An 18,957-nucleotide genomic window follows, 5' to 3' on the forward strand; every position below is an offset into this window, starting at 1 on the left:
CCGCGCCCGTCGGCAGGAGCCGGGGGCTGCCTCGGCCGCGGCCGGTGCCCAAACCCCCCCGCCGCGGGGCACGGCCGACGCCCCGCGCCTCAGCAAGCCCTCGGGCGCGGGAGCTGCGAGGCGGCGGAGAGGAGAGCCCGCCGGCCCGGGCGTGGGGGCCGACCGCCGGGCGGAACGGCAGGCGCGGAGCTCGGCGTTCCGGCCGGCGGCGGGGACGGGTGCGCCGGTGACACCGCGCGGTTGCTTCTTGCCCTCCCCCGCCAGTGGCTGCCGGGATCCAAGATGGAGTCGGTGAGCAGAGCGGGGCAGGAGATCAGCCTGGCGGCCCTGAAGCAGCACGACCCCTACATCACCAGCATCGCCGACGTGACCGGCCAGGTAGCGCTCTACAGCTTCAGCCCGAAGGCCAACGAGTGGGTAAGTCCGGAGGAGCGGGCCTGGCTCTCCCCGGGCCGGGCCGGGCCGGGGGGTGGCGGCGGCCGTGGCGGTGGCGCGGCCCCAGGCGGGGCCGGGGCTCCTGTCGCCCGTGCCCTCGCTCCAGCAGCCGCCTGGTCCGGGGCCTCCGCAGGGGCTCCCGGCGGGGACTGCTCTCGCCCAAGGGGGAGTTTGGGATTCGGGTGTCTTTCCCCCGGGGAAGGTGTCGGCCCCGGAGGGCGCTTGGGCCAGGGGAGAGGAGAGGCTGTGCTTGTGCGGGGAGGGGGGGCACAGCGTCGTTCGCCTACTCGGTGTGGCTGTGCCCGGAGCAGCTGTGGGGGTCGAGGTTTCTTTGGCTCTTGGTGGCCGTTGCTGGGTTGTTTTTTTTTTTTTTTAATGGTAAGTTGTTGTTGCTCTTGCGTGTTGAACAGAGCCCCAATTCAGGAAGAACGGGATTTGAGATGTGTTAGTGTTTGTCATTGCATTAAAACGCAGTTTTTGCTTGACCACCAGTTTTATCACAAAACTATAAAAATGGAAGTATGTGGAACTCCATATTGTCATATGGAGCACTGGAGCTGTGTGCTGCTTTCTGTGCTTGTGGGTCACAAGCACATGGTAAAGGTTGCTTTGAAAACTGAAGTATGAAACGCAGCCATGGTCCATAGTTACATTGTTTTGTTGTTGGCTGTGCTGTCATTGATGTCCTTTAAGTAACACTGTGGAAGACAACCTATCCGATATTTGCAGACTAGTGAACTGTAGTCCGTATTTAAAATAAGGAGTTGCAAGAAAGTTGTTCAGCTTTGACCCATCAGGCTCAGTGTAGGAAGGTTGTAGAATACTGTCTGTCATGTCATCAGATTGATAGCAGAAGCAAAATCTTGTGGAAATGGGTTTAATTTCCTGATCTTACTAAGAAAAAATAAGTAGTTTCTGAAAGTAAGAAATCATATTTTTAGTCCTATGATGTCAAACCTCATGGAAAGGTAAGGATATTGTAAATCTCTGTAATTAAAGTGCTAGACGAAAGCTACATAACTGTGTGAACAAGCATATCCCTTAAATGCAATTGCTGTCTTTTGTAGGAGAAAACCGACATAGAAGGGACCTTATTTGTGTACAAAAGGTAAGTTGGTTTGGTTTGGGTGTTTTGGGGGGGGGGGGAGGTGTTTTCCTTCCTTAAGAAAACAGTACCTCAGATAGCTTCATGTGTAGCTTTCATACTGGACTTACTGCATCCAGGAAGCTTGTAATTACTTATTTGTCCAGCTGTTAATGTCTGTATACTCATTTGAAAAGAATAAACTCTGCACTTAGGTGAATAACTCTGTCAAAAGCACCTAAAAGTACTGCTGAAAAAATCATAAAACTTGATGAATGCTGCATATGTATCCACATATAACCCTAGCTTATCAAGCTTATTTTGTTAATCTAATAGCATTTGTTAATGTATTAAGTTTGTTAAATGTTGAGTCTTCCTTTGTCTCCTAAAATCCATAAAGTTGATTATGAAAACAATACAGTTGAGAAATTAAATAATCTGTCCTAACTTACTGTTGGGAAATGGCAGAAATCTTTGTAAATGGACAAAGTTGCCTAAAAGCTGGAGATCTGCTAGTGTATAGTTTTTGGGGCTACTTGATGTCCTCATTAAAACCATGAAAGAAATTTCCAGTTATATGGGATGGGGCAAAGGGGTGGGTGGGGAGAACTGGCACATAAAACCAGTCATGGATTTAAGTTTTAAATTACAAGCAAATCAAAAATCTAACAATGAAATAACACTCTGTTGAATGTAAGCAATATAAATAATGCAGACTTAACCCGTTCTGAAACGGACTGTTGTAGAGTAGGTCCTTAGAATATTTTATCCTGGCACTGTGAAGGGGTACTAGTAACCCATTCCTGTCTACTTTACTTTAGCTCCAAGCTTGGAAATATTTAGTGTAAGCAAGCCAACCAAACTAAATACCAAAAAACTAAGCAAAAAGTTTCTATGTGATTTGATGATTATTTCAAACAAGTTCTGTTAGGCACATTAAAAGACAAACTTGTGATGGTAAGGATTGTGTGCCCTCTCCTTAGAAGCTCTTGAGAGATTTTGTTGTTGATCGTTTGGTAAAGGTGGCCACATCTTTACAGAAATCTTAACATTTACTAGCTAATTATATCTGATTTTTACTCTTGCCTTCATCATGCTGCTGTGTTGATTATATAACTCCTTACAGCCATAGCTGAGTACGCTGACATGACATTCATGCAGCAAGAGAAAACAGATCTAAAACTATCTTGAACTTCCAGTGCTTGCTTGCTTGATGTTTTCTTTTTCCACCTGGTGTCTAGCAAAAATCTAGATAATAAAAATTGTTTCACTAAACAATACAATTCTCAATAATTTAATATCTACTTTGAAGACACTGGGTTACATCTTTATTTTAACAGTATGCCTTCAGGAAGAAATTAGTGCTTATGATTCCCCTCTAAGTGTAATTCATGTTATTTAAACCAACAGCTTTTTTTATTGTCATACTTGTTTACAGTAAGGTAAATGTTGCTCTGCAAGTTGTTTGTTTTTTCTCCTCTAATAAAAGATTCTAAAATGTCTCAAAACAATCTTATGTGAAGTATTGAATACACTTGCATTTTAATCCTGGACCTGCCCTAGTTTTTTTGAATAGATTTTTTTTGAGGCATATCTTTGATTCAGCAGTTTAGCAATGTAGAAGTGTAATGTTAATCCTAATCCTACTTTGAGGTAAGTGTAGTTTTAAATTGAAATTAGTTGGCATGCCAAGAAATGGCATAGAAGAACAATTATTAAAGCTTCAGAACTGCTAAAGCTTCACCTAATAAAGTAATGGGGATTTGAAGATTAATTCATAACTCTATTTCAGAAAACTGTATACATTGATCAAGGTATTAATCCTTGGTTTTGTTTTAATTGAAACAATAGGTCAGCTTCTCCTTATCATGGTTTTACAATAGTGAATCGACTGAACATGCACAACCTGGTTGAACCAGTAAATAAAGATTTGGAGTTTCAGCTCCATGAACCTTTTCTTCTCTACAGAAATGCTAGCTGTGAGTATAACTTTCTTTAATCCATATAAACTTTAAAGTTCTTTTTTTATAACCTAGACCGCTTCTGACTACTGTGATGTCTGTTTCAAGTATAATGTAATGGGGCAGGTTCCAATGAAATGTCTGTTTTCTGTCTACAGTGCTAGATTTACTTAAATAGCTGCGCTATTATATTGTGATGACCACCTGCTTTCAATAAAAAGAGGATATACTAACAAAGTTCAATATTCCTGTATTTTTTTAATTAATGAACTGATAGGTTTAATCTAAACATATATACAGTGCTATAACATTAATAAAAAATGATGAAAGAATAATGAAGATTGATAGATTTTGAAAGTATGTAACACCAAGAACAGTTCTAAGGGCTTCCTCTTTTGCAAGCGAAAAATTAAATATTAATCAGTATCTGCTTGAGGAAGTTGAGAACATTGCTCAGCTCTAGGTTGAAGGTTTCTTTCTCCACAGTAGGTTTTTGGACTCAGGAGACAGATGTCTATACTAAATTTCCTGGAGTCTAGACTCCAGCAAGTCTGGGTGTTGGGATAGTTGTTGCACAGGTAAGTGGTAAAATAGTAGTCAGTATCTTCCTGCTACTCTTTGAATTCTGGTAGTGGTTTGGGTCATCAGTCGAGCTTCAGAGTCCTGGTGTAAAGTGTTCCAATTAGGTACACGTTAAAAGTCCTGTTACTCCAAAGAGCTCAAAGTATAAATTACTTAGTCTTTTAAGAGAGGAAGATGGAGTATATGCATATATGAAATTCACATTAGGTTAAGTAGATAAATAAAAGGCACCCCACAGAGCAGAGGGTTCTCCTGATACAAAGGTATCATTTCATGTCCTCTTTTATAGCCAAATTTCTTGAAACTAGTTTGCTGCTGTCTAGTGACAGGTTCCCCTTACTGAATTACTTGGAGAACCTGTACGCTGTCTGGGTGCAGTCCTACCTCAACACAATGTCATCTTCCTTTGGAACGTCCCCTTGAATTACAGATAGGAACACTGCTTTGACTAGGCTTCAGTGTACCTAGAAGAACAGTCAAATGTTAATCCCTTCCTGTTTCCCCCTTGGAAAGCCTCTAGGATCTGTGGGGAGTAGGATAAGATTCCATTACAATGACAAAGAACAGCTTAAGGTAGGTGGTCTCCTCTGTTTAATAGTCTTAGCAATCCTCCTTCTGTAAGTGTCATCAAGAGGAAAAGGTCAAAACTTCTCAGTAAATTGAAAATCCTAGGAGATTAGGGAAGTAAATGACTGGCAAGAAATTGGGAGAGGGGAAAAAATATTGCATTGAGTTGGATGTTTAAGCAGGTTGCTTGGTTTGGAAGGAAGAGGAGCTGTAGATGATGGTGGTAGGGTTAGGATGGCCGACGAGGCGGCAGTAGGGAAAACAATTGCAATTGTGGGATTGGTGACATAGGGGAAGCAGGAAGTTGATTCATTTATTTGTTGGAACTGCTGATGGTATCAGGAAGCAGGAGCTGCTGTGGAATTACCATGGTGTATGCTAGTGGGAGTGACTAGAGGATCACTTAACAGAAGCAATCAGAGAAGGTACGCTGTGTGTGAGTTCATTAGAAACCTCTAAAGCTAATTATATGCCTTTCATTGATGAAAGCTCTCCTTTTCCTATGGGACACTATTTTGTAAGATCTGTGGGAGGCTCATGGGAGTTAGGATAGAGAAGACATAGAAAAGTACGAGGAAGGAAGAAAGTCATACAAAGGTGAGCAAGGAAAATACTATAGACTGGATATGGGAAATAATTGCATTCTGAAGTAATCAAGAGTTGGGGTTTTTTTCCTCTTGTATTTTTCCCATTGTCATTTTAAAAGACTTTGGTCGGAAACTGTCCTTTATTTTGTCGCTGTGTCCCGTCTCCTGGAAGAGGATGGTAGCATGTCCAGAAACAGTCTACACTGATTGCAAATTGAAAATGTTTAATGTAGTTAGTATGTAATTAGTTATTTCCCCAAGTGCCACAAATAAACAGCAGATGAGTTTTTGTGGATTCTGCTAGTGTTCACTTTGTTCAAATACCAGCTTAAAAGCATAGAAAACAGCATCTAAGCTTTTTATTTCTTACAATTTCAGCATCATTAACTACCCTGACATTTTGCATTTAGTTGTGTTTTGGATTGTCTTCCTTACATGCAGTTTCCCAAATTTTCTGAATTTTGTCCCCTGAATTAGTTAGAAAAAACCAAATTATATGATTGAAATGTTTAGTGTTAAAGCTGTTTGCCTCTATCTGCATAGTATTTGTGAAACTTTAAAAAAAAAAAAAAAACCAAAAACAAAAACCAAAAAAACCTTCAGGATTCATTTGGATTTGCAGACAAATTTCAACATGTTTGTGTGGGTAGATTAGGGGATTCTTGTCCAAGTTCTTTTCATGCAGAAGGGTATCCACTTCTGCTCAGCTGCCTGCTGGCATGAAAAACCTTTGCATTTTGGGGACTAATTCAAATAGGAGTTTTAAGCCAGTGGTTAATGTAATGTGGATGTCGAAGGGCATAAAGTGGTGTATCTCTAATGGCTTAATGTGAAGTTCTTCTGAGATCCTTTAATGACTGAAAGAGGGTGGACTGCTAGGCTGTGCAAGGAAAAACTAGCTCTTATATGCAGTGTTGGCAACAGCCCTGTTTCTTGTAGTGGTTTGGGGTTTTTTTGTATCCTGCTTGAGGAAATCTACTGTGCTCATTAGAAACTCTTAAGACTAAGTTGTCTTGCTAAGATTGCTGAATGATTAACTGATGATTCGGCTTCCTTAGCTTTTACAGATGGGGAATGGTTCAGACTACCTGATAAAAATCTAAAATCCTGTTTCTTAATGCTGCTGCTTGGCAAAGACAAATATATTTTGTGCCTGTATATTTAGGTTGTAACAGGATCAATGACAAATCATGGCTTACGCTTCCCCAGGGCACGGTAGAAGTAGTCGAAGATGATCAAAGCAAAATTGTGCCACCACGTATTTGGGGAAGGTTCCATGTCAACAATCTTTATAACTGAATATGATACTACTGTTTTATAAACTTCACGTTTTCACTTTGTTCTGGGATTCTGTCTTGACTTAAGAAGATAATAAGGGCAAAGTCTGTTATGTATACCAAATCAGACCTCTGGCATTTCTGTCTTAAATAGCATAAAAGCTGTTCTGAGTGTATTAAGTGACGTACTCCAGTCTATGCAGAGCCGCTAAGAAGTTATGTGAGGAACTTTGCAAACAGTATATAAACATTATTTTTGCTTGGCTGGAGGCTTTAAGAATGATTTGCCTGTCATGCTAGATCATAATATTTTTGGTGGGTTTTACCATTCTTTTTATAGTTTGATTTGTTCAAATACTTATTTTTAATATACAATGGAATTTTTAGTTTGCTGCATATCAGAACTTACTTTTGTTAAGTTGTAGACCTGAGATAATTTATCCAATTGCACAAAGGGGTTTTTTTTTCAAACTCTTAGAACAAGAGTAGGTAATTGCCATTTTATTCTCACAGGAAAGGAGGCCTGACTTACCTTTCATAGGTTGGGTTTTTTGAGGGGGGGGGGGGTCATCCCCTGTTTTTGCAGGGTGGGATATGAAGGAGTCTTTCATGGGTATTCTGGAAGGAGGATAGACCAAGTAATACTATAAGAAGTTCCTTTCTTATATCTACCATTCGTAGTGTTCACTGAGTGAAATGGAAGGAATTTGGGTCAATTTGTTACTTCTTAGTCTGGTTAGATGCAAGACATGTAGAGGTGCTTCCCCCCAACCCCAGAATAATACGTTTTTACTATTTTAGCTGTTAATGGAGAAGTCTTTCCCAACTTCAGATTTTTTTTTTCTCAAAATCATTCTGGCTACATAATACAGTTCAAGCCCCAAAAGAATATTTAAACCCAAAATTTTGAGAAAAGCTATGTCTACTTTAAAAGTTGTATGTAATGCTGCCTGAAAACTTACACCATTTATTCATGAGGCATCAGATCCTAAATCAAAAATGACAAGAGGGTGTGACTAAGAAGCTGTGAAGCATTATACCAGTTACAGTGGTAAATAGAAAAAAGGATATTCTACTTTTCATTGTTAGAGAGAATTAAAGAAAACAAGTATTTCCAAATGTGAACAAATTAAGAAATTACCAAAATGAAAAGAATTGTTTGACTTTAGGTAAGATTTTAAATTTGGAATTCCTCCTAAAATGTAGAAATTTTTAGATTAAACTTCATACTTAATGTGCTGTTTATTACTGCTTAATCTGGACTGTGTGTTGCTGGGTACATGTGATTTGGTCTAACTTTCCCTCTGGATGCATGCACATTCTTTAGAGTATTTGGAGTATTTGTTCGTGAAGCACTGAATCCTATTGACCTATTTTTTTAATGAACCTAAGCTTGTTTCCTCTTGTCTGTATTTTGTGAAAAGTGTGTTAAACTCTGTTTAAAAAAATGCATACAGTTCTGCCAGTAACAGTAGTAATAGTCCAATCTCAAAGTTCAGTACTTTCAATCTGTAATGTGAGAATTTGGAGCTGAAAGTTGACAGTTTGCTTAATAATAGAGGAAAATTAGTCAAAGTTTTAAGCAATGGCCAACTTACCTCTTAAAGTCTGCAAGAAGTATTCTTCTTTCTCGTTTATAACTTTCCCTCTGTATCGCTGGTGTTGGTCTTGATTAAAAGGCTTTTTAATCCAAGCTAGTTCACTTGGGAGGTCAGGCAGATTGATTTCCATGGTGCTGAAAAGACAGATGCTAAGCATAAAACTTAGGTATTAAAATAAATGGTCCTTGTTTGGTGTGGGTTTTTTGGGTTTGGGGTTTTTTTTCTTGCTTGCTTCTTACTCCTGTCTAAGGGTAAGAGTTAGTAAAACAAAAATAGATTTTGGAGGGGTTTATACGTTTAAGTGGAGAACTCAGTTACAAAACGCTATCTTCAGGGCTTCTTGTATTGTCATTAATTAAACAAACTTATATTCAGAAAAGCAAAATTAGTTGTGTTATTTCAAATGGCTTTTCAAATTTTTTGAAAGAGCTCCTGGCTGGTTTCAAAACAGGGCATCTTTACTGGTAAGGAAAGTCTCTCATTACAACCTTTGTTCCCAGCTGGCAGTGCATTAAGTATAACATATCTCTGTGATTGCCAAAGCTGAATGGCTCTCCAGCAAGCACATTAACCCAGTGGTTTAGTCTGAGATAAGAAAGGAGCCTGTTCTTGATACCTTTATAGCAGAAGAACCAATGCAAGCTGAGGGGGAGGAATCATTGAAAGCTGTTAAGAAGTTCTAAAAATATTTTGTTTGACCTCAAAGATGGCACTCTAGTGGAAGAGGTTTTCTGCTCTGATTCAGTGTTGCAAAGTAGTAATCCCTCTCATTCCACACTATACTTTGTCATATGGTGGTTCATTAAAAGTGTTCCTGATCTTGGATGCTGTTTGCCACTGATACTGAAATCTTTATGGTCATAATTTTTTACAAACTTGGGGAACTAAAGGTAAGTAGTCAATGTAAATCACTTGGGTAAGTAACTCTTGACAAGACAATGGAATAGAAAGAACAAATTGACCTAAAACTAGGAACCATAAAATTTAGTGGGCTGGTTGCCCAAGAAGCTTGGCCATACTGCCTGTATCAGTTTAAAATGTGCCCTTAAGGTGAACTTAACTAATTATAATATGAAGACCACACCTCTAGAAGTTAGGATACCTGCCTCCACCTGAAGACCCTCACCCACTGAGCTTGTGCAGTAAAATTAAAAGACACTGCACCTTTTAATGAAGGAGAGGACACTATACCCCAGTCAGCTTTAAAATATGGAATTATGGGCACCAGTAAAAAGTAGATAAACAGTGAGTATGGTAATTATGCTGATGTACAACATATAAATGAATGACTTTGTGCTGGGTGTGCTAGCTTTGCAGGGATACTCCCAGCACCCCTTTCTGCACAGAACCAGCAATAAACAGCTAATACCTCAACTCTCTGTGTTACTGGCTTGCACACTGGGTGAAAGATCCCACAAGTTTTGGGACAACACACCTGCTGAATCACTCCAGTGCAACTGCTTGTGGGATTGTGCTGTGAACTGTATTTGTGAAATGGCCTTAGCTATTCAAAACAATAAGAAAGGGAGGGACTTTTAAAATTAATTTTAATTATTTATAAATGTGTGGCAGGCTAATGTTTAAATAGAGGAAAATATGAATAGTGAATGAGGAATCTCGGTGAAGAAGATATTAGAGCAGATTGGCTGAGAGGTGGCATTTCAGCTAACCTTGCTACTGGAAGAAATAGGAGCTTTGAGAGAGATTGCTTTCTGTGCTTTTGCCTTAAACTCTATTTGAAGTGTAAAATGATGCGTATACCATATGCAAATGATGCATGTATGTGCTTTTCTTTATAGGAGTGAGATTGGGTTAAGTTGATTTCCATGATTACCTTGCAGGAAGGGTTTCAAAATAAGAGTCTTTTCCTTCCAGAGAGAGTTTGAAAGGTTATTGTCCTCCACTCCCAGTTGTTCTGCCTCATTTTGTATAGCAGTATCTAAATTGGAACTGTAAAATAAAACTTTTGCTCTCTCTTCTATCAGCTTTTCCAACTAGTTAAGGTAACTTTTAAATGGATCATCTTTTTGAATGAGATAAAGCTGTATCTGCACAAATGGCTGAACTGCCTAAGGCAAGAGAGTGACAGTGTCTGGAATCTCCAAAACTGGCAGTACTGATGAGTCCCATGTACATTTCTGGCATAGCATTCTCAGGCTAGAGTTTCATGAACATTTTAACAGTTTTGCCTTACTGTGCTGCGCCCAGCTTCTTGTTTCGGCACCCTCTCTTGTGCTAGATGGCATGTTTGTGAAGCTGATGTGCAGACAGTGTCAAGGAACTGGTCTGGACTAAAATGTATCCAGCTGACATAAGGGAAAGGGGTGAATTGGGGTAGAATGAGTTATCAGCAAAGTTGTGGGAATGTAAGGGTGGTGATGCTGCTCCTTTCTGTTAACTTAAAATGAGAACTGAAGTGAAACTACAGCTTTGGGATGCAACTTCACTTTATGCTGTCAAAGAGTGAGGCTTCTGTCTCACTGTGGCACTTTGCTATCCCCACTCTTAATTCAGACCTGCTGACTGGGCAGCAATTGGAACAGTAAGCTGACTGCCCCGTGAAGCAGTGGGAGCACAATATAGAAGAGACCAAGACCTTCTTTTGATGTCATCCAGCTGTTAGGCTTGAGCAGGAAGACTTCCATAATGCTTTTGTTCCCACAAAATGTGGGAATGTATTCCCACAGCAATTTCAATCAAGTTTTAATGATTGATCCAGTCAAGTTTGGAGAGAATTTGTGTTATATGTTTAGATAAATAATTGTGGGTTGGTGTTTCTAATAAAAATGACATATGTCAGAGAAGAATGTAGATGAAGATAACTGATTACTTCTTTCAATTTTATTAAATCTGATTTGTCTGTATTATGGGTTACTTATGACTTCACGTGTGTCAAAATGTAGTGTGAATCCAACTGAAAGATATTGCTGCTGGTGATTACAAACTGCTTCTACTTGATTACTAAAGATGCTGCCCAGCATTCAGTGTAGAAAAAAGCTGGATGGAAAGTGTTGGAACTGATGGAAAAATGAGTCACTTGATTTAGTGGCTTCTGTTAGATCAAACTCTTAAAAGAACTGCAGTATGATATATGAACGTTCAGCTAACGTTTATGCTGGGTGTAGTAAAAAGATCACAGATTTGAAAAGAACTGGTAAGTACCAACTCTGTTTCTAATAAAAGGATGTTCACAGCTAACATTGCATGCATGTAAGAAATACATCAAATAGTAATGCAGTTGGGACACACACACGCACATACACATAATTCTGGGGCAAGGGAGCTGAACCAATAGTACAAGTGTGAGTCCTCTTTTGAAAAGAGGAAGATAAACATTCCAGCCTGTTGGACCATATCTAAGTTAATGCCCAAGTTTACTTGTTCACAATCTGCTTTACATCTTTGTAATACTGTTAATGTTTTGCAGTGACTCCCTATGATTGCTTGCCAGTAGTATGAAGTGGAAAAAAGCCTGATACTCTGTACACCAAACTGAGATTTGGATCTAGTTCTGGGCTTGTGTAGGCCTGTTTCTGGCAGAATTGAGTGTGACTGTTATCATTTGTCCCATTAAGATATCACTATAGGTTCCTTATCTTCATTTCTTCAGCAAGTATGCTTTTGAAGAAGCTTTCTTCTCTTGGCAGTTTGTCTGATAATGGAGTCAGGGAAGGGAAAGAGCTTTTCTTCAGTGTTAAAATATGCTACATGACTAAAGAAATAGCTCAGACTGGAAACATCTTCAGGTTTCTATGCAGTAGACAATCCAGTTGTATTAAACTGTAAATATTAATAAATATTTCATAAGCATTGGCTGCATGTATGAAATGCTTTTTTTTAATTGGCTTATATCTTTTGTAAGAAGAAAGTTCCTTAAATTGTGCTGTGTTTCTTTGTTTATGACTTGAAAAGCTTTGTTGTCTACTTAAGCTGTGACTTCTAAAGAAACAAACACCCAAATGAATATAGTTGTTGTTTAATAAAATTTAAAAAAAAGCAAAGTAGAACTTCAGTTTGTCTTAGGATATTGTTATAGAAATGAATTGTGGGCATGGCTTTTTGAGGGTTTTGGTCAAACACAGTAAGTCTAAGATAACTGGAAGGTCTAGAAAAAAGTTTGGTAAATAAGTGCCTCTTTGCTGTGGCTTGAAATCGTTTTGAGTAGGCTTTGGTTGAAGTTTTTGAGTGTTTTGAGGAAGGAAAAAAGTGGGGGGAAGATTTCACTTTGAAATAAAAATCTACATCTGGCTGGAAAAGGTTGTGGGGTTTTGTGTGTTGGGTTGTTTGTTTTTTTAAACGTTACTTTCCTTCACTTTAAGTCATATTTTTATAATTGGCTAGTGATTTCAACTTCATAAACATTGGCATGAACTGCGGTATAAAGATGAGTTTTAAAATGCTAAAAGTGTCTTTTTCAGAAATGAAAATACGTTAATGGTAACATGCAAAGTGTCCAGTTGCCTTTGATGTACTTGCACACTAAGCATTGACAAACTTCATAGGTGAACCAAGATTTAAAATAACCTGCTTTGTGGGTTTGATTAAATACAGTTCTGAAAAGAGTTCTGCAGATCTGTTGTCTTGGCACAACTGTGGGGACAGTGAGATGAGTACGTGTGTGGGTAAAAATGGCTTCTTTGAAGTGGGATTGCTGATGAAGAAATAGTACCTGGTACTACTGACAAAGTTACTCCCTCTGATGGAATATCCTTCAGCTCCGTGATCAGGCTCCAACTCTGGCAACTTTCAGTGGAATTTTACTTATTCTGAAAGCCAGAATAGGGCTTAGTGTCTTGCTGAGCTGGAACCCTTTTGCACTCATTGCTTTGTCCTTGATACCGTCAAAGAGTAGGGTTCAGTATGAATCTAGTTTTAAGCTGCTCCATGAATGTGATGGTGTGATTGGAGCTTTCGTATTGCTTCCTTCCTATAAAATTACATCTCTTTTTAAAAAAATAATTTGGAGAGGGAACCTTCCGGAGAGCGTCTGATTGAACTGCTATGCTGTAATTCAAACTTTAATATTTTTGTTGAGCTTCAAAAATTGACAAATTTAAAAATGAGTGTTTAAAAAAAAAAAAGATATTCTTTAGCCTAGTTTAAATGGTACAGTCAGTAATTCAAAACAGAAGGTTGCAACTGTAGTAAGGCGGCATCTGGTAGTTAAACTTTATTTTTCTGCCACTTCTATTTATAAACAGGATCAGCATTTTGTAGTTCTTGCATTTAATCTGACTGAAGTTGTATTTGTGTTTGCACATGTGCTATTTCTGATTACTTTATAAACAGAAGTCGGTCACAGAATATTTGAGTGGAAATTGATGGTAATTCATATGTTGCAGATTTAATGAGCTGCTGGGTTTTTGCTTTATTCCTATTGACTTGATTATTTTAACCTTTGTCTTACGCTTGCCTTTTTTTTTTCTTATTTTCAAGTGTCAATTTACAGTATCTGGTTTTATGACAAGAATGACTGTCATCGAATAGCAAAACTCATGGCTAAGTAAGTACTGTGGTCTTATTCTGTAATTCTTTTATGCAATACAGAAAAAAAAATTGAACCTATTAAATATGTTTGGCTTTTTTTTCTCACTCTCCTTAAATAGAAAAATAGAACGTTCTTGCTGGTACAAGTTTTTTAATCAATTTATTATTTTTTTTAAAAAACTACAGTACTTAAATTTTCAGTTAAGTGGTAAAAAAATCAGCTGAAGTATTAGTTGGCATTCTCCAAAGAAAGCAAGTATGAACAGTTTATTATTTTATATTTTATTTTGTATAAGGATGTTGGCAAAAGATCCTCTGATGCAGAAAGTGTAATCAAATAAATGATGGCCACTTTTTTTTTGGTTGGTGGTGAGTTGGGTTTTGTTCGGGTTTGTGGTTTTTTGGGGGAGTTTGTTTGTTTGTTCGTTTGGGGTTTTTTAAGGCTTAGTTATTATTCCTGACTAAAGTAAAGAGATTAGAGAATAGTGGGAGAAGTAGGTGGAATCTTACAGCATTAAAGTGATGTTAGGAGAGTCAGCAGAACTATGAAATAATAGGAACTTTTCGTTGCTAATTTCTGGATTGTTTGATTATTTTTTTCTTCCTTTTTTTCCCCCCTTTTGAAATAAAGTTGGTTTATAAGGCTGCCATGTCACTTCTCTTAACTTTGTAGTTCGACAGGCTCCTAGAGATGTCATGGAGTTGAAATTCTGAAGTAATCTCAATTTAAAGAAACCTTAAAAGAATCTGTAATAACATGGTTGGTTGGTTTGTTTGTGTAAGCTGCTATCACTGTAGCAATGCAGTTAGTGTATCTGTACTGTAGATGATTGCATTGCCACAGCTGAGGGCTTCAGATCGAGTACAGGAGTTTGAGTGAACAACAGAGGTCAAAGAAGGCTGGAACTGGTTGAGTTGGTAGCGTGGCATAAAGTCTTTAAAACGTGTTGTGATTGGAGGGTATTCTTGCACCTGTCTGGTCCTTCAAGTGAGATGCCTTGCAGATTAAGCCAAGACTTTTTACTAGTAGAAAAGGATGAGAATTAACTTAAGCAAATCTCCAATGTCCTTATGAAAGGAAGGAGCTTTAATTACGTGACAGGGTAGTGACACTAGCAAAAATGCAAAATTGCAAAATGCAGATGTACTGCACAGGGTATCTTCTCATCCCGTGTTCCCTGCTTTGCTTTTCTTCGCTATCACACTACTTTCCTGAACTTTCTTTTCTATTGCTTGCCTTAATCAACATGTCATGTCTTGCAAGTCAGGTCATCTTGAAGACTGGCAAAATTTAATTATATGGAAACTAGTCATAGTGTAGACATTTTAAGCTGAATTCTAATTTCTTGGTCTGGGGTTTTTCCTTTGGGTTATTTTGGCTTTTCCCTGCAGAAGCAATGTAAGACAACACAAATGACAGACTTTGCCATCAAGATCTCTTTCTAAATTTTTTTTTTTCTTTCATCCTGATAACCCTATACAGTTCCTGTTTCCCACTTTTTTTTTTTCCTTCCGAGCCATGTTGGATTTTTTGCTGTTATTTGACTTGTCCAAATGTAAGGATTAATTATAAGGGTTAATGGAAAACAATTGTGTGAAAGTGACTTTCAGAAATTGTTAGCAAAACAAGTAACAAAATGTCTATTGCTTCTCTGCTTTATAAACAGAGCATGAGAAAAGCATGGCTTTCTGTTTTTTTAATGCACCTTTTAATTTAAAACCATGAATAATGTTTGAAGTGGGAGAGAGAACTGAACCCTTCAAACTCTGCCATGTTCTTATTCTGTCATGCACAGCTACACTGCGGTTTTAAGTGTCATTATAGCAAAACTTGAGTTCATTTGGTATTAAACTAGTATAGTTACTACAGCACAAATCGTGGGCTATAGATACTTCAAGGATCTTTAAAAGTGTGATCAGGTAACAGATGAGTCTAGCCATGGCACAGCAGTCCATAAAGCATGTCTACCCTTGTTGCTGGATTCTGTAATATTCTGGAAATAACTGCAACCCAGCAGGTTCATTTAAAGTCAGTCTTGGAATAATCTAAGCTTTATAGTAATCTCCTTTGTAAACTACTGTAGCCTGCCTTTTCTTGGGTCCCTGATGCCTATATTGCAGCTTTATTAACACACAGAGGCAGAAGTGTCAAAGCGGGCATTATTGCTTCACCTCTGTTTATGGTGCACGTACTCACACACTCTTGTGACTGTAGCATCTCAGCACCCTAGAAAGCTTCTGACATTACATATTATTTTGGAAAGTCAAAAAGCTGAAATGTATTTCTTAAGTGTTGGAATATTTTATGGTAGGTGTTGGAATGGTTGTGGATTAAACTATCTTTGAAACTGAAATTAGTTAATGTATCAAGCAGACTTTGGGGAACATGTATTGAGCTTTGTTACTTCAAACTTAAGCAGGTGAATCTAGAGAAATCAAATGTGCACATAAAAAGATTTATTGATTGGACATTGACAGAATACAGACAGCTTAATTTTGCTGAGTTGGCTAGGACCTCACTTTATGATTTTCAGTCTTTGCTGCCATTAACTTGGTCAAAAAAAGGTATAAGTGGTCTTTGTTAGCCTAAGTGCTGCTAGTAATAAGTCTTTCATTATCAGAGTGCTTTTTTTCATAAAGTCATTCTTCATTATTAGATTATGGAATATCTGAATACTTGTAGTTCGTCTTTCCTTTAAAATTGGGTATTGTTTTGGGGGTAACAAAAGTATTGACAGAAGCCATTTCTATACTGAAAAAGGTATTTAGTGTAAGTATATTTATTTGTATTTGTTGAAAAAGCAGTGTAGAATGAAATCACACTTCATTTGGTACCACATGCTTTATAGCTTCTGAGTATCTAAAGATTCATATTAGGGAAAATGAAATGAAGGCATTCTAGTTGCACATTGCTTCAGGATGGAAAAGCTGCACTTGTGAGGCTGCTGTTACAAACTTGATGAAAAGCGGATTGATAGTATTTTACCGACATCTGTTTCCACAAACATCAAGCTTTCTCTCACTCAAAATGGGTAGAAGGCAGTCAGAAGAAAAGTAAAAAAGCTGATACTTCTGTGTGCTTTTCTATACAAAGGAGGCTGAAACTGCAGGAACGCTTCCATCCTGGGATAAAAGATGTATTTAAGACAACTTAAAATATACTCTTTAATTGAAAAAAATAAAATAAAATAGAATCCTAGAGAAGGAAAGCCACATTTCAGCACATGGTAGCAGGCTTCATCAGGCTTAGTTCAGTATATTTTGAAATAAATATTTACATTGTCTTCCAAGAATATTAATTTTGTTCCACAGTTTTTTGTCTTTGTCTTTGGTGGAAATTTGGATTTGTACCCTTTTGTTTAGGTGGTTGGGGTTTTTTTTATCACTGATAGGGAAGAGTACTGCCTTTGTAGTACCTCAGAGCTTCAAAAACATAACCATAAAAGGTTTCAAGGAGATTTGCGTTCTCTTTCCTGCTGTTTGACTTGACCTTATTGTGCCAGACTGAGTTAACAAGATTGCAGGCTGTCCATTTATATTTTGGTGGCTTATCTTTCAAAAGAAAAGTAAATTAGTGTTTGTAGGCTTTGTAATCACAGACTTCACTTCTCACATTCTCTCTTTCTCTCCCTCCCTCTGTCCCCCTGCCTGCCCCCTCTCCCCCCTTCTGTGAGGTTGTGCCAGGTATGTTTTCAGTGCTCTAACTGCAGATGTTCTTAAGCAAACTGTCACAGCAGCTACTGTGTCCCTGAAGGAATGTGTGCCTCTTCCACTATCTGATATAATGGAAAGAAACAGCAGGCCTTGCTTAAAAAAAGATTTAATCCTGGATTGCATACAGATCATGCTTAGTGTACAGATTTGTATTAGTTGACTTTTTTCCCCAGCAAAGGTATTCAATTTACAGAACTCTTCTTTTTTTTTTTTTTTTTTTTTAAGAATTCTAGAATTTTCTGAAATGAAAAAAATTTATGGGAGTCATCAAACTCCTGACTTTAGAAGGAATTAATTTGGGTCAAGTTAAGTCAAGATGATTGTTTGAGGGATGAGCTTTCTAGAAGAAGTAGGACAGAAACTAGGGTTTTTCAACTCCGTTAAACTATTGCATTCTGACATGTGAATTTGTAGGGTTTTCTTATTTTTAGGTTAGTTTATAAGCTTGTTTCACCCTCTTTCAACAGTCAGACCCAAACTGGGTTCTGAGATACAGGCAGGAAGGTAGAAGTGGGAGAGTATCTCAGAGTTTTGGGGGTGTACGGTTTCACATTTACCCCATCATCATCTGAATGTAAGCTGCACGAGAAAGAAGATTGAGGAAGAGCTATTAGACAGTTTTCTACATGAGAATATAATTTGTTATTCTCTTAAAAAAAAATTAAACTTTAATAAGGGTAATAAACACTTCATAATGGACGATAGAAAAATATTATGAAATGTTTTTCAGAAATCTTTGTGAGACACTTCTGTGAAATGGATATACTCCTTGAAGATGTTTTGCTGTGAGACCAATTAGTACCATTTTAATGGGAAGACGTTTTACTGAAACCTTCTGGACCAACTAGTTAAGAGCAGGAGTGTCTCAAGACTGAAGCCTCTGCTTCACCTATCAGGCAGCACATGCATGAGTTCAGTTGTCCAGAATTTTCCCTTTAACTGAAGTATTTATTTTTTCTGATACAATTATGCTGACACTTAAAATCTCAGCAAAGTATTCTGGTTCTTTTACCTTGCCCTTTCTGAACCCTAGTTTTGCAGTTGAGTTTAGACAGGTCCTAAGTCAGGACTGCATGACCGCGTGGGGTGCTAGAACAAAATGTTCTCTCAGGGTGTCACCATAGAAACATTTGTACAGTATTGAACCGCTTCATCCAAAGGAGCACATGCTGCAATTCTTAGAAATTATCAGACAGAGTGTAGATTGGCTATTCTGAGTTATGTTTGCAGGTGAATGTTTGCTTACAGAGAAAGCTGTACTAATAATGAGAAGCTGGTTAAATAAGCAGCTTGTATGATTAAAAATTTTCAAAGTAATTTTGAAAGTAATATTGAACTGTTAAAAGCTAAATCTAACCTTTCTTCAAATAAATGCAGCTAAACTCTAGTGAAGTAGAGGCCTGGTTGCTAGAACATTGGGAAGAAACTTCCAGGACTTTGAACTACTATTTTCCTCAGAAATGGCAACATAGAAGTGGATATAAATATCAAATTACTCTACAGTCTATAAAATCTAGAATTTGTCCTGAATCTTAACTGACCCGAAGAAACTGGAGGCTGGCATGATTGACGCTTTCTGTGATTATTATGATGGCACCTCTTGGCTCCCCCATCAGCCATCAGTTCCACAGCATGAGAGTTCTCAAGTGACATGCCAGCTCC

General features: G+C 38.2%; 1 protein-coding gene across 2 annotated transcripts in view; it reads left to right on the forward strand.

The window, feature by feature from the left end:
* The first annotated feature begins 227 nt into the window (after positions 1–227).
* Positions 228–18,957, forward strand: part of DCP1A (decapping mRNA 1A) — a 38,943-nt gene continuing 20,213 nt past the window's right edge. For both annotated transcript variants that reach the window (XM_075052555.1, XM_075052556.1), the window contains exons 1-4: positions 228–417; positions 1,503–1,543; positions 3,371–3,498; positions 13,531–13,597. In XM_075052555.1, the coding sequence (XP_074908656.1) occupies positions 283–417; positions 1,503–1,543; positions 3,371–3,498; positions 13,531–13,597 (371 nt within the window). In that variant the 5' untranslated portion in view covers positions 228–282. The remainder of the gene's footprint in view (positions 418–1,502; positions 1,544–3,370; positions 3,499–13,530; positions 13,598–18,957) is intronic.

This window comes from Buteo buteo, chromosome 21 (genome assembly GCF_964188355.1).
Source record: "Buteo buteo chromosome 21, bButBut1.hap1.1, whole genome shotgun sequence".
NCBI classification, from domain to species: Eukaryota; Metazoa; Chordata; class Aves; order Accipitriformes; family Accipitridae; genus Buteo; species Buteo buteo.